General features: G+C 32.6%; 3 protein-coding genes across 4 annotated transcripts in view; 2 read left to right on the forward strand and 1 right to left on the reverse strand.

Moving 5' to 3' along the window:
• The window catches only part of LOC126779447 (calponin homology domain-containing protein DDB_G0272472-like), a 41,195-nt gene extending 37,775 nt beyond the window's left edge, over positions 1–3,420 (forward strand). Inside the window, exons 14-15 of one of the 2 annotated variants that reach the window (XR_007670354.1) lie at positions 1,237–1,384; positions 1,944–3,420. Coding sequence is in view for 1 of the 2 variants with exons in the window: in XM_050503412.1 (XP_050359369.1) it covers positions 1,257–1,384; positions 1,944–2,134 (319 nt within the window). In the remaining variant the exon portion in view is untranslated. The remainder of the gene's footprint in view (positions 1–1,236; positions 1,385–1,943) is intronic. The other variant, XM_050503412.1, reaches the window with a different exon arrangement.
• A 3,796-nt stretch (positions 3,421–7,216) lies between these two features.
• On the forward strand, positions 7,217–9,519 carry LOC126779657 (39S ribosomal protein L43, mitochondrial). Its single transcript, XM_050503812.1, has 3 exons — positions 7,217–7,437; positions 7,744–7,850; positions 8,546–9,519. The coding sequence occupies exons 1-3, from the start codon at positions 7,301–7,303 to the stop codon at positions 8,857–8,859; spliced, it is 558 nt and encodes a 185-aa protein (XP_050359769.1). The 5' UTR covers positions 7,217–7,300; the 3' UTR covers positions 8,860–9,519.
• Positions 9,520–10,085: 566 nt separating this feature from the next.
• LOC126779612 (zinc finger protein 791-like) lies at positions 10,086–11,823 on the reverse strand. Its single transcript, XM_050503759.1, has 2 exons — positions 11,513–11,823; positions 10,086–11,389 (listed from the first exon to the last, which is right to left on the reverse strand). Exons 1-2 carry the CDS (start codon positions 11,752–11,754, stop codon positions 10,693–10,695), a joined length of 939 nt encoding a protein of 312 aa, XP_050359716.1. The 5' UTR covers positions 11,755–11,823; the 3' UTR covers positions 10,086–10,692.
• Between the last annotated feature and the right edge of the window lie 4,365 nt (positions 11,824–16,188).

Below are 16,188 nucleotides of genomic sequence, written 5' to 3' on the forward strand. Positions count from 1 at the left end.
CCGTAACCGTAACAGCCTGTGAATGTCCCACTGCTGGGCTAAAGGCCTCCTCTCCTTTTTTGAGGAGAAGGTTTGAAGCTTATTCTACCACACTGCTTTAATGCGGGTTGGTGGAATACACATGTGGCAGAATTTTAGTGAAATTAGACACATGCAGGTTTCCTCCCCATGTTTTCCTTCATCGTAAAGCACGAGATGAATTATAATCACAAAAAAAGCACATGAATATTCAGTGGTTTTTGCCCGGATTTGAACCCACGATCATCGGTTAAGATTCACGCGTTCTTACCACTGAACCATCTCGGCCAGAAGTTTTACTGTTAAGGTATATACTATTAAGGCATATATTGAACTAATTATACCCTGGTTGGTAGGTTTTATGCCTTCATTTATTTTAGCGCCAAACATTGATAAATTTGTTTCAATTAGAAGGGTGTGTAAGGGCGTGGACCCATGTCGGCGGCACGGCGTCATGCCGCAGCACGGTGCCGTGTACGGTGCACCGTGCAATGTTTTGCTTTTGATTAGTTCGCATGTTTTTAATTTCACTATTGGACTGGTCTTGTTCTTCCACTAAAACTAAATTTGTAAACTAAGTGATGCTTCCCGGATTTGAACCTCGGTAAATATCCACGTGCTGTTTACATTTACCATTTTTTTGTTGCTAATATTGTCAGTAAGTTTGTCTTAAAAATTGCTTGATCGATTCAAATAAAAATGCGTATCTAAATATAAATACAAGTTTACGGCTATAACTTAGTATTTTTTTTTAATATATGTTATATAAGAGGATGTGCTTCCACTAGTGAAATAAAAAAAAATCGAAATTAAAATTGTTGGCCATTTTTATTAACAAGTACGAACTAAGCAACAGCAAAGCATAGCGGTGCACCGTACACGCGCAGTGTGTCCGGTGCCGCACCGTCGACATGGGGAAACGCCGTTAGTGTAATTAATGGCACGAACGTAATCTCCGATCCCGCTTAAAAGGTTAATCTGTAAGAACTCAATTCGTATCTCACTCGCGAAATGTCAAACCAACTGACGGTAATACGCTACTTTGATACATGTGGCGTTCAAATGTTATAACAATTATAGTCAATGACGCATATAACTTTCTGACATTTTACGATTCTATTCTCCGGTGAGTCAATTTGCACCGCTACATTTATATGAACTAAAATGTTATTGTTGGCGTATGAAATATTAAGTTTAAAACTCTTGACTTCCCTACAGCACCGCCCAACTTGTTTCAGTTGTCCAAAACTAGGAGCTCGTACGCGCGCGGACGGTTGTGAAAACTCGATTCAAAACGAGGAGTCTTTTTTATCCAAGAACGGGCCTCTAGCGTGTGAGACGCAACCGAACGCGCCAAGAAGAAAAGGTGAGTCAAGAGACCTGATCAATGATTGATAAATGCGTGAACGAATGACTAAACAACTGACTGAAAGACTGACGTTTCCCCCCAAATATTTTACTCTGCACTAAACTCCTTTAGTATGTATAAGACTATTTGAAGAAATTGCCTTGAACCATCCGTACGATATTTAGGAGCTTATATTTACTTGTATATATTCGGTCTAGTATAATCTTAATATGTGTTTTATTGATAGTAGTACTAGCTTTAAATCACGTCATCAGAAATACCTCAAGCTAGCAAAATTATTTTTAAACTGTTTAAATGAAGGCTATCAGAAAATTTCTGCTCAGCTGAAGATAACCACCGCCCAAGGACACCGGGTACACCGGATGGCTTGGAGGCGTTGTTGGTCTTTAAGAAATGAGTCTCTTTTCTTGAAGTGTGATTCCTCAAAGAGGTTTCTCTGGGAAGGTGCGAGGCAGAAAATTAAAAATCGCGCTGTTCTGGACTTCAGACTTCGACATGGTGTAAATGGAATTCAAAAGTTGTCGTACTATTTAAACTATTATTCCATAAATTTCAGGAGGAACTCTCCGTACACCGGAACTTGCTAGGAAACGTCCAACATTGCCAGAACTACAACCTCTCCCGCCTGAAGCGCGCCGTAACTACGCGGACATACAAAATGGCCGACGACGCGCCAAAAGCGTCGACCTCCCCGCTGTACAAGTTCCTGTTCGAATAAAACAACTAGAAGAAAAAACTAAAGAATAAAATAATATAATGATCGGTGTATTTGAATAATAAAGTTTGTTTTATTAATAAATATTAAGTATATTATTCAGGAATAATTTAGATTGAAACGGATTTTCATTTATGTTAATATTTATTGCGCAATTCAAATATTTATATATAATTCAGATTTTTTCAGAATATTATTTTTAATATGAAACCCGCATATAACGATCACATTATTATTATTAATGAAATTCTACGTTATCAAAATTATTGACACATAATCGAAACTGCAACCACTTTAAAGTCAGTCGTTTTTTCTAGGAGTAATAGGTAATGCTTTGAATAATGCTTTCAACATATTGGATATATTTAAAAACTATTTTAAAATTTTGTCACTGGTCATTTTTTCTTTTTACTTTAGTAGCTTAAATAAAAAGGTGTTATTACGATTTCAATTTTCAAATATATCAGTTTGAAAATAGAAATTGTTCTGTTTTTTAACTTAAAGTTACTTTATACTCTTTATTCATTCAAATAATAGTGTAGTAATATCGAATAGAAAAGGGTATCAAAGTAACCGAAAACAAATATTTATGGTAAATAAATAATTCTTAACTCCGCTAGTTATACAATTATTTATACAATATTTAACTCTCTTATTTTTAATAGGTAACATTTATAAATACATTAAAATTTAATTTTTTTAAATTAAGAACATTTTTTGTTTACGGTTTTTGTATTTCTTTCTTGTAAATCTATGGACGAAATTATTAGACTTTTTTATGTGCAACTCCGAGGGTATTGAACTATTTTTGTTCAACGCATTTTTTTTTCTTTAATATGTTGTTATTGTACCTAACTTAATCTTCCTAAGTTTCGTTTTTTTTTTTACATTTATGTATAGAAAAAAAAGATAGTATCTTTTTATATTTTTGCGGCCTTACTTATAAACGTTGCTGAGTGATTAGTTAAACAATGTCGGGTTTTCTTCTTTTGAATGTCAAATCAATAATGACAGAAAGATCGAAATAAAGTATTTAACTAAACAGCCGCGACGCAACGTTTATAAATAAGGCTGTTAATAGATAAGCGCACAAATGTATTTTACCAATAAAATACGCGTAAGATCGTTTTGTGAAATATTTTACAGGATTTTAATTAGGTATGTAAACATAAACTCAATGTAATGTAACACACTGGAACCTTCTGCCTTTCCATTTAATTAAATATAACGTATGCAATGTATGTTATTGTATTGCAATATGTTCGCATAATTTTGATGTAAATATTTTTTTTTTCATAATAAACTTTTTTTTTAATTACACCTCTCTTTTTCTAATGTCTCTTTTATGCCAGTACAAAAATTATTAAAATAAATTAAGCATCAATTAAATGTATTGTAGTGATATTAAACCTCATTTAGTCTTATTATGTGGAATAAAACCTTCAAGTCAAAGTCTTATTACAATTTATTCCACATAATTATTTAATGTATTTACAAAATGGATAAATACTTAAGACCTGATCGTTTAGATGTTGATCCCTCCGATAGTTCCGCAGCGAAACATTGGGAACATTGGAAAAGAACATTTGAAAGCTTTCTATCATCTTCTGATTTACTTCACACGACTGAAATGGTACTCACTTCTCATAAAAAATTGGATTTACTAATTAAACACATTTCATCAAATATATTTACCTGTATAAGCGAACGTTCTACATATGAAACGGCACTGGCCATATTGGATAAACTATTTATAAAATCAAAAAATATAATTTTCGCCAGACACGCTCTAGCTACGAGAAAACAGCAAATTGAAGAGTCGATAGACAACTATTTATAGGCTTTAAAAAAATTAGCGAAAGAATGTGATTTTAAAAATGTTGATGCAGAAACAAATAAAAATGATAATATACGTGACGCATTTATTTCCGGAATTCAGTAGAGTAAAATAAGACAACGTCTACTTGAATATTTAAACTTGTCACTCGATGACGCTTACAATCAAGGATTGTCTCTAGAAGTATCAGCATAAATGCTATTCAAAATAATAATCCTAAAGCTACTACTATTGTACGACCAGAAACATTACAGTACAAATAGTAATAAACTAAAGAGTAACGGAAGTGCTTTTTCTGTGGCGATCGCATTCGTCTTCGTAAAAATTGTCCAGCACTTGATGTAATTTGCCAAATGTGTGGAAAAAAAGGCCATTTCGCTAATGTTTGTCACAGTAAAAGATATAGTAATGCAGCAACAACTGAGCAATGTCAATCGTCCGCATGCATAATAGCTGCTTCTCCAAGCTCATTAAGAAAAGCAACTCTGCCTACATAAAAGGAATAAGAGCACACGTTCTAAACGATACTGGGAGCTCAGTTAGCTTTTTTTTTTTTCAGCCTTTTGCCGTCCACTGCTGGACGAAAGCCTCCCCCATAGAACGCCAACCATCCCGATCTTGGGCAGTCTGCATCCATCCCGAACCTGCCACCTTTTTTAAATCATCGGCCCATCTTGTTACAGGGCGTCCTACACTTAGCAGTTAGCTTTATTGATGAGAATTTCTTTCAACGTTGCGGTTTGAAAAGTCGGCCTAGTAAAAAAAGTATTTCAATGGCATCATCTGATTTCACATCAGTAGTTGAGGGTGAAATTATGTACCAGGTAGCATAGGAGATTACTATTATGTAGGATTAAATTTACTTGTTGTAAAAAACTTATGTGCTGATTTAATAACAGGTCACGATATACTGGAAAAACATTCTTTTCTAGAGTTTTCATTTGGAGGATCTAAAGAACCAATAAAAGTTTGTAATGTAGCCCGAATGCAGGCCAATAGCAATTAAATCTCGCCGATTTAGTCAAGATGATAAACATTTTATTGTTCAAGAAATTCGAAAGATTTTCAATCAAAGATCAGTATCATTTATGTTTAATAATAAATTGACAAACAAAATTAAAATCGAGAAAAAACAGCGATAGCGCTTAGAATTAGCACATCATTATTGTGTGTACGACATAATTTACAGGCCTGGTAAAGAAAATGTTGTAGATGCATTATCACGCATATGTTCCCCAACTCAAGTACATACGAAATTAATTTAATTACATGAAGCTTTATGTCATCCTGGAATTACAAGAATGGCTCACTGGATTAAAACAAAGAATTTACCATACTCTATTGAGGACATTAGAAACATGACAAGGTCTTGTTCCTATTCCCAGTCTTAATTTAATTAAAGCAACAGCTCCATTTGAAAGATTAAGTGTAGACTTTAAAAGACTAATTCCCAGTAATACGAAAAACAACTATATACTGACTGTAATTGATGAATATCGAGTTATGTACAAAATCATTCAGCAATGGAAGATAATACATCCGATTCTATTGATTCCTTTCACCTGAAAGTGAAGCTTATGAATCTACAGCAGAGAAACCAACTACAGTAGGAAGAGAAATCAAATTTACGTAGATCAAATAGAGAGCACAGACTTCCTATTCGCTTCCAAGACTATGTTTTAAATTAAAGTGTGGGTGAATGTAGTGATATTAAACCTCATTTTAGTCTTTATTCTTTAATAATGTCATATGTCATTTATTTACTTATTATGTGGAATAAAACTAATTCAAGTCAAGGTTTTGTCTTATTACACGTATTATTACTGGAATTAATCTAGTCTTGTTTTTTACTGGCGGTAAGGCTTTACTGCCAGCTCGTCTGAGTAGGTACCACGCACAGCAGTACTTAATATTGTTGTGTTCCGATTTGGAGGGTGAGTGTAATTACAAACACAAGGGACATAACATCTTAGTTTCCAAGGTTGGGGCATTGGCGATGAAAGCGTTGGTTAACATTTCTTACAACGCTTTGCGTCTACGGGCGTTGGTGACCACTTACCATCAGGTGGCCTATGTGTTCGTCCACCTATACTATAAAAAAATCTATTAAATATGTATTCATTACTAGAAAAGTATCTGGCATAAATAGAGACATTAAGATGAACCTAAAGGCAATTTGCTTCCATTTTGATAATTAATGATTGGTTGACACATTCCCAACATTAAAGTATTGTATTTTTATATTTTCCTTTTACTAATAAAATTGCATCTTTTTTACACGTATAAAAACCTTCAGAAAGGTATTCGAGCCCCTGAAGACCGAACTCAATTGGTGGGAGTAACCAAACCAAGTAAAAAATATTACCTAATAACCCCACAAGAGATACAAGCCCATCTAAATCCACCTAATCATTAAATTATTCAAATGCCAGTTGTTACTATTTTTTGCTTTTAAAGGTGAGAGTGCTAGTTCAATTCAGACACAAGACATATTAAACCTCATTCGACATTGTATTGCCACTGTAAAGCCATTCTTTATTAATATATATTTCTCAGTGTCTATGGGCGGCAGTGTCATAGCTTTATTTCGTAATGGATGAACTGAATTCGTAGAATGAATTCTCCCGGTGCTCCGGTAAATGGGAATGTCAGGAATCTGTCGTTAGTCTATTTTTCTACCTTATCAATATATACTACTAGGGTTCCTTCAAAGGAGGTGTGAAGGATCTTGGGAACCAGCAAGGCGGGGGCGGCTAGTGCATATCATTGTCCCCGACTATACTGACCGTCGTCGCGTTTGGACTCAACTACCGCGTACCATCAGGTGGAGTTATTTGCCTTCCTGGTCAAAACTAACGTAAAAACAACTATACAATGGTAATTCGATGTCCTCCAGGCCGTTTCAAATAATGAAATACTTTGAATAAATTGAATGTTTGAATGTTTTACGAATAAAACAAGACCACCAGTGACAGTTTGGACAATTAAAAAGCAAATTCATCACGAATACACGTTTTCACTTTCTCTTTGAATCTTCTCATTAACTAGAATGTGGCATATACGCTATTGCTGATCTTTTTTAACAATAACTTGAAACTTCTTTGTGTCATCATTATAAATTATTTTATTAAAAAAATGTATACTTCATCATGTTAAAGATATAATAACTACCTTAGCTTAGTAAATTACATGCAAAGGAAATATCAGACAAGTGATACTTTTACGGTTTATATATTTTACGTCCAAAGCTATTATATATTTATAGCAACACTCAACCGTCAAAGTCATTTTCGCTATTTTGACTTATCTATCCGATTCATAACCTAAAAATATTATTTATTTTTGAAATTTAATAGTAAAAATGTCTAATAAAAATTTGTTTATGAAATCGGCGTTTGTACGAGCGCCATTACAGAATGGTGTTGGTCGCTACGTATGTCAATTACAAAGAGTTGTTTTGAAATTCTGTAAAAGTCACGGTGGGAGCCGCGGAATAAGGTACTAATACAATGTTGAAAATCTATACCTTAGCCTACAAAGATTTAAAAAAATACAAAATTTGTTAAACTATAACAATTTGACAAATTGAATTTGTATATCTGTTTCATTTATGCCATATATGTTTTAGCCACAAAAGCTTAAAAATAATGATATAACATTTATCTAGGCCAAATGAATTTGGATAAAGTTGTTCGAAATTTAAAATTCAACAATTATAATTAATTAATACATTTTTTTTCAATCAACTCTACCACTTTAGTTTCAGAACTTTTTTTTTACTTTACTATTTTATTATAATTACAGAGATTTCATTGAACAAGACCTAGTAGAATTTGCGAAACAAAACCCGAGTGTGGTGGTTTACTTAAAACCTCGCAGACATAGAGGGCCTGTTCTTGTTGCTGAGTATTGTAAGTAATCTTCAAATATATATTTAGTAGCCCTTGTCCGTAGAATATTAAAGAAATATATATTAGTTACATCTCAATTATGTTTCTTAAACATGTAAAAAAGCCGAGATGACCCAGTGGTAAGAATGGGTTAATCTTAACCATCGATTGTGGGTTCAAACCCGAGCAAGCACCACTGAATTTTCATGTGCTTAATTTGTAATTATAATTCATCTCGTACTATATGGTGAAGAAAAACATTGTGAGGAAACCTGCATGTGTCTAATTTCACTGAAATTCTGCCACATGTGTATTCCACCAATCTGCATTGTAGCAGCGTGGTAGAATAACCTCCATACATTCTCCTCAAAAAAGAGGGAGGAGGCCTTAGCAGTGGGACATTCACAGGCTGTTACCGTACTGTATGTTTCTCAAATAAATTTTTTTTAAATAGTTTTTAAAAATAAATTCTATAATTAAAGGCTTTTAGCTCTACCAACAGGCTACACATTTCTTTAATTTCATGTGAAAATTTTCTCATTAAAAAATTATTGAAAACTAAGTTATGTATGTTACTATATAATATTAATCTAATTTTCATGCTACTTCATATAATGGCCTGGGAATAAATAAATATGATAATTGTGGTCTGGAATATTTGATATTATGATTATTAATTTCAAAATGATAAATAAAAATATTAATTAATATTTCAGTAAATGGTGATAGAGTATGGATGAATGTGCACAACAAGACTCACTCGGAAATCACAAAATGGATGGAAGTACTTCGTACCCAACAAGGAGACATTTCTGGAGCACGTCTCAAAAAATACCAATACACAGATTATCCATCCGTCCAGGGTCCCTGGACTCCATTCACTTTCAAAGACCCAGAACTCAATATAGCTTCGTTACCTGATCCCAAGTTCGGTGCTAACAACAGATTGTCTGTATCTGCTACTGAAAAGCTAAGACTTATGTTTGAGAAGCAAGCAATTAGTGAAAAGGACGTTAAGACAGGAGAATAAAATATTAAATAATATGAACTTTTTTTTGTCAATTTTGTATGATATTTTAAAAAGAAGACCAACACGATTGCTCCAAAGTGGTATTGACAAATACTATTCAACAGTAAATACCACCTTATGTAATTAGTTAAAATTCTAATTCTATGAGGTTGTCCAAATAGGTTAGGCAGCATAACTTATATTCTAAACATAGCAGATGATTAAAACCAATTGGATTACTCTGCAACAGAAGTAATATAAAATTTAATAAGTGGGAAAGTGTTTGTTATGCTTTGTCACTCAATCGATCATTATGTAATTTTGCATACATGTTTTCATTTCATGCACACACATCTAGAAACTAGTATGTAATGAAATTCAATGAGAGCCTAGGATGAACCTATAACAGTTTTTAATCAAAACTCTTAAATTACAATGTTTGGCAAACTCTAAATTTGCTACAATCATTATTTTTATTTTATCAAATAGGATGCCAACGTTATATATTAATATAAAATATTGTAACTTAATATTCAAAAAATAAGAAATTATCTTGACAAAATAAAATAAAATCTTAATATCATTTCTATCTACAATCTTGTTAATCTTCCTTAAAATTGTTCATACAAAATTGACAGATGCTAATATTTAATTACAATTTGAAAGCAAATAATTGTAATAGATATTGTAGTGTTCAACAAAAATATGAATAATAGTTTTGTTTGTTTTGTAAATAATGTTCTGTTTGTTAATAGTTGTAATAATAAAAATTAGATTAGTTAATAATAAAACTTTAAATACAATGTTTTTTATTATTTAAAACTTATTAAATAATTTACTGTAACTGTAACAGCCTGTGAATGTCCCACTGCTGGGCTAAAGGCCTCTGCTCCTCTTTTTGAGGAGAAGGTTTGGAGCTTATTCCACCACGCTGCTCCAATGCGGGTTGGTGGAATACACATGTGGCAGAATTTCAGTGAAATTAGACACATGCAGGTTTCCTCACGATGTTTTCCTTCACCGTCAAGCACGAGATGAATTATAATCACAAATTAAGCATATGAAAATTCAGTGGTGCTTGCCCGGGTTTGAACCCATGATCATCGGTTAAGATTCACGCGTTCTTACCACTGGCCCATCTCAGCTTTTTAAACAATTTACACATATAAAATTATAGATTTTTGAAATAAAAAAAGAATTTCAAGTGTAGTTTTTTAATAAATTAACTTATGAATAGAACAGCATGTGTATATAACTTTTTTGTTTATATGTAAGAAAACATTTCAGACATGTTGATCCACGTCTACATATGTATGTTTACAAAAATTATGTAATATTTTCTTTTAGAGTTGACAATTCAAAATATCGTTGTTATTTGATTTTAGCCACATAATGACACAATAACCATTTCAAAAATAGAACCAGAAATGTCATGGACAAAGATTGTTATGTCTATTCAATATGGGGCATATTGATCGGCTTAAGATGTAACTTTATAATTTAATTAAATTAAAGTCTATGAACCGTCCATTCAAAATGGGCATATATGCATAGAAATCAATCAGATAGAAAATGCAAACTGCATTGATAATATAATGGTCGATATGAATATATCTTGTACCGATAATAAAATTGAGTTTCTCGACTTTAACTGGTAGAATATCTAGTGAGAAATAAGCAGTTTATATTTAATTTTACATATTATGTTCTAATTGAGAAATTATGCGACTGATAATGTATTTTTTTCACATTATAAGCTTAGACCAGTAATAAATAATAAAGGTTCATGCACACAAATGCATACTTATATAGATAATTACACCCAGACTCAAGACAAACAGACATGTTCAAAGGTTATTTGGACATAATTTTATTTGTATATGTTTTATTTTTATACTTCTTTTGAGAGCTGTGTGCATTTTTAATATGTATTTTTACATATCTCGGTGACTTAAAAATCTTTCCACATACATCACAACAATGCAACTTCCCATCGTCATAGTGAACTCGTCTCAAATGCGTGAACAAATAGGATTTACTACTTAATATAGAATTGCAAACTTTGCATTGAAATTTTTTGTCACTATGACAATTTCTTATATGAGTAGTTAAGGAATTTTTATTTGTGAATGTAGCGGGGCATATTTTACACTGAACATTAGTTTGAATATTTGCTGATTTCACTTTATGGTACCGCCAAGAAGGTTTAACACCGTCGTGAGTGTACAATATGTGCCTTTTTAAATACCGTTCACATTTAAACATTAAATTACACTTCTCGCATTTCAATCTAAGCTGTCCGTGGACATTTTTTATGTGATCAAACCAACTTTTATATGCAAATGTTTTTTCACATATCTGACACTTATGTAATGATTTAGTTATTAGTACATCACCATAATATTGCCGTTTCGGTTGGTGAGTTAATATAATGTGATTTTGGAGGTCATTTTTCTTTTTATAGAAGGCAGGGCAGGCATCACACATGAATAATTTACGTTGTATTAAAGGCACATTTAGATGTGTGAGATTGTGTTTATACAGAGAGAAGCTGAAACAATAACATTTTATAACTAAAGAATATTTTTTTGTTATAATCATAAATTTCTAAAAAAATTAAGGAAAGTTTTTTTTTTCATATTATGGGTTATGTTTTGAAATATCACGCACAAACCTATCCATAAAGTTTTCTTGGCATATTAAACAAGATTCTTTGCATTCCTCTATCAATTTATCGTAACTTATAGTTTCGTAGTAGTTCGTAGACGAAGCATTTTGCAAACACCATTCATTGAATATTGACTCATTTTCAACTTTAATTTTAACATCGTAACATAGTTTTAAGTAATTGTCATTTTGATCTTCTACAATTCCCTGTTTCTCTTGTTTAATAATAGAACTAAGTTCGTAATCCATTTGAACTTAAGAGTCGCAAACTAAAAATAAATCTTAAAAGTTAAAACCATTGATGGTATTTCTTTTGTCAAAAAATGGTCAGTTTAAAAACATTAAAAACTTTGACTGATTATTTGACAGTTGACATATGTATATGATACCCCATTTACAAATAAGTGCTCGCAATTCGCCTCGCCACTCGACTTGTTCGGCTAAACATTCGTGGACATTAGGCTGACAAGTGACCGTTTACACTTTACACCCGCGGCTCGTGGGGCTCTTGTGGTTGGCCCACTTGATGGTTCTTTATTTTTAACTATTTTAAAGGTCAAAGGTTTTTATTAGTTTCCATTTTTCGCTTGCTAAAATCGGTTTTATAAATATAAAAATAGAGTTAAATGATCCTAAATATATTTAACTATTTAGAAATTATAAATAAAAGAACTTTACAATGTCGAAAGCACATCCCCAGAATTAAAAATTGAAGGGACAAAAAACTTTCCATAAAGCTTAATGCTCGTCGTGCGGTGTCCTGCGAGGTTTTGATCCGTTCATGAATTTAGTTTTGGACGAATCTGTTGAAGAATGCAAAGATGGACAACGTAATAATATTGGTATGGTGGTTATACGAGAGAACAGCATCATCATGTTGGAGTCGCTAGATAGAATATAGTATTATTGGATTCCAATCTTTATTTAATAATTAATTTTTAAGATAAAAAAACGAATTGCAAAGAGTACTAAACTGTCTATGTTATATCAACTTAATTGATCCTGTTCACAACCTTTTATTAATTAAATAAATAATTTGAATTAAACAACTGCTTGTAGCGGATACCGCAAAGTGTTTGAATCGTCACGAAATGATAAAAAATGTTAAAAAATACGCGGTAACGCCACAAACGCGTGTTTGTGGCCCTTCTGGAGTATCGCTGGTTTTCACATTCGAATGTATTTATTTCTGTTTTCTACTTTAGCGAAATAGACAATGACATTGAGTTACAGCGATAATGTTTAATAATATATTTTATTTATATACAAATTTTATTAATTATTTTCATGAATATATATAATAATAATATAAATACAAATAGATAAATTCATACGTCGCTTGGGGATATCAGGTAATTAATAAGAAAACGAATGTATAAATATTAATTCACCTAGCCACTAAATTCCCTTTGATTTTTGTCTAAAAGAATGGTACGTTCCGTACACCAGCGCCAGGCGAAACGGGAGAATAAAAACACCCTTTTACGCGCGCTCATGATTCGTCTCGTCACCCGCGCGAATGTATAAATGCGGTATAACAGATAAAAAAAGATACTCCCGCTGAGCTTTCAAAACACGTTTTGTATATACATTAATTTTCGATTACTACGATATCTTTAAAATGGTATATAAGATGTTTTTAGATTTGAGGTCGTTATATATGTATGTAGTATTTAATTTTGTAGGTTTATTACAAATAGCTAGTTCAAACGCAGTTTTTTTTTAAATAAAGAACAGACTGTTGTCTGAAATCTTTCTGTAAAATCGTATATAATGTTCCCGTCCACCAAAGCATTATTAGCCATGCAAAAGCGATACCAAATTTATGTTTATTTTAAAACGATAATTGTGATATACATCACAATTAGAAGATTTTTTTTTGTTTTAAGTAACATATATCATTATCAATATGCCGAGCTGGCCCGGTGGTTGGAACGCGTGAATCTTAACCGATGATCATGGGTTCAAACCCGGGCAAGCACCATTGAATTTTCATGTGCTTAATTTGTGTTTATAATTCATCTCGTGCTTGACGGTGAAGGAAAACATAGTGAGGAAACTTGCATGTGTCTAATTTTATTGAAATTCTGCCCCATGTGTATTCTACCAACCAATTTTATTGAAATTCTGCCAACCAACCGCATTGGAGCAGCGTGGTGGAATAAGCTCCAAACCTTCTCCTCAAAAGATAAAGGAGGCCTTAGCCAAGCAATGGGACATTAACTGATATCATTATCAAAAATTTATTAAGTACCTACAGACAACATTTCCTCAATTTACCTTCTTAGAATAAAATTACGTGAATCGATTTTTTTCGGATATCATTTAACGTTTAACCGTTAAAAATGTTACCATACAAACGAACGTACATCATAAATAAATTATTTAAACTAAATATGAACTGGATATCGCAGAATTGTATTAAATAGCAATCTTAGAAGAAATTCGTACTTGAAAATTTCTTAAGAACTAATTAAAGAACACCCACCTATATTTTCAGAATATTTATTTAAACTTTATTTACAAAATATACAAAAATAAATACAACAGAAATAATTTAGAAACTAATTTACATAGCAATTACATTGGAATAAATTTCTTAGAACATAATAAAATATAATAAAAAATACATAAACATTCAATACTCATGAGAGAAGTGGAACAATTTTGAGTCAAAAACATAAATATTATTGCTAGAGTACTATTTGCCATAAACTTAACAATATTTATACTTTTAAACTTACACTAATATACAGTCTAAAGTCACCTGAAGAAATGTGGATCACTTATTATAATTCATTACACCTCAATTCCATTACACCATTTAAGTTTACTCCAAACCTTCTCCTCAAAAAAAAGGGGAAAGGAGGCCTTTGCCCAGCAATGGGACATTAACAGGCTGTTACTGTACTGTATTTAAGTTTAAGATATTTAAAAAAAGTATAGTTATGTTGATATTTACTCACTTATATTGTATAACAAAAACTTTATTTAGACTTTGTCATATATGTATGTATATATAAAATTGTATGATCTGTTTTTTGTGTGTGTTATAAGATGATGTAATCGAGTTAGTTGTACGGGTGTGTGTTTGAACGGAATATAAGTTAATGTGGTACAGCGCCATCTAGGAGCGAGTTAAAGCAAAATGGATATTATAGAAACCCTCTCATTGAATAGCCACTAGTCATAGAGACCCTGGCCCTTTGGGCCAAAATAAAAAGACGCGACAGTCAATGCTGTCGAGGAGGAATAGCTCGGGTAAAGGGGCAACTCCGATGACCGAACCTTGACTGCCCTAGGCCAGCCAGGACGTACCAACTGTCTCTCTCATCTCTTTGAAAAAATATTTATCAGTACCAAATCTCAAGATGATTGGTCATTGGAATATTGCAAAGTATTTTAATATCATAAGCTACAATTATAATTAAAAGTAGAAATTCGGTTCAGACACCAATTTGTAAATGCCTCTATTAATTTTAATTTATACTGTAAATCCAGATGGTGACGCTTACAAGAATTCATTTTAATACCATGTCTAAATTATCAGTTAATAATATTTGTAATAATAACGTGACTTAGATTATATACGGTATACATATACATAGGTCACTTAGGAAATAATAATAATAATATCCTGGGAGATTATACACACACGGCCATCTGATCCCAAATTAAGCTTGTACAGAGCTTGTACTATGGAAACCAAACAACTAATATACTACATATACTGTTAATAGCACAGAATAATACTAAGCGTTTGACCGAACTTGACATTTGAAAGACATTTTGTGTTACAGTGTGTACAATAAATATATTGTGGTTTCATACGCGGATTTATTTGAACTAAAAATAAGATATTAATAACAAATAATACATTTATAACACTGCAGGAATACCATTTAACATTTATTATATTATATTTGTAAATTTTAGGAGTCTCACAAGGTTATATATTAGGCCCTGTTTTATATTTAGCTCATACCAGTGACTTACTCTAGGTAAATTTATCTTAGTTTTACTTTAAAGTTTGTATTTAGATATGAATTAATGGAAAATATAAAGTTGTTCACAAAATCAATTGTTTTTAAAATATATTAACCTTGAAACCTCTAATCTTCTGGGTTCACCTATTTTTCCGGAGCCTGTTCCCGAAGCTATTGAAGTCGGGACGTCTTCTTTTACTTGCTCAGAACCGTCTCACTGGGATCTCTGCGCATGTAGCCTTGGTTCTGTTGAGAATGTGTTTTGTGGTACCAAAGATTACCTATCTTCTAAGAACGTCTCCTGTCTGGTTGTTCCCTCAAGATATATCTTCCTTTGATAGCTCCTTAAAGTGTACGGTATTTTGAATGTGTCATTGAATGAAACCCAGTGGAGCCAAGCATCTTTGCCTGTACGGTTTGGGGGTCTAGGTGTGCGACGAGTGAGGGATGTGTGTCTGCCTGCCTTTCTCGCATCGGCGCATGGGGTTGTTAGTCTGGTCTCTAAAATTTTATCGTCCGATGGAGGCAGGACTATCATACCTTTTACTGCTGAGTGAGTAGCGAAGTGGGAGACGCTCTTCCCGAATGCACCCCTTCCTAGATTTCTAGAAAGGCAGCCTTCTTGGGACGATGTGGGGTACAAGTCTAAGCTCGACCGACTTGTCAGTGCGGCTGGGAGAGCGGATTTGGCCAGACT

Source organism: Nymphalis io, chromosome 29 (genome assembly GCF_905147045.1).
Source record: "Nymphalis io chromosome 29, ilAglIoxx1.1, whole genome shotgun sequence".
Classification (NCBI taxonomy): Eukaryota; Metazoa; Arthropoda; class Insecta; order Lepidoptera; family Nymphalidae; genus Nymphalis; species Nymphalis io.

Coding starts and splice junctions, on each gene's coding strand:
- LOC126779612 (XM_050503759.1), bottom strand. CDS start 11,754: ATGGATTACGAACTTAGTTCTATTATTAAACAAGAGAAACAGGGAATT. Junction 11,390..11,512: donor CAAGAAAACTTTATGGATAG/GTTTGTGCGTGA, acceptor TTATTGTTTCAG/CTTCTCTCTGTATAAACACA.
- LOC126779657 (XM_050503812.1), top strand. CDS start 7,301: ATGTCTAATAAAAATTTGTTTATGAAATCGGCGTTTGTACGAGCGCCA. Junction 7,438..7,743: donor GGTGGGAGCCGCGGAATAAG/GTACTAATACAA, acceptor TTATAATTACAG/AGATTTCATTGAACAAGACC. Junction 7,851..8,545: donor TGTTCTTGTTGCTGAGTATT/GTAAGTAATCTT, acceptor TTAATATTTCAG/TAAATGGTGATAGAGTATGG.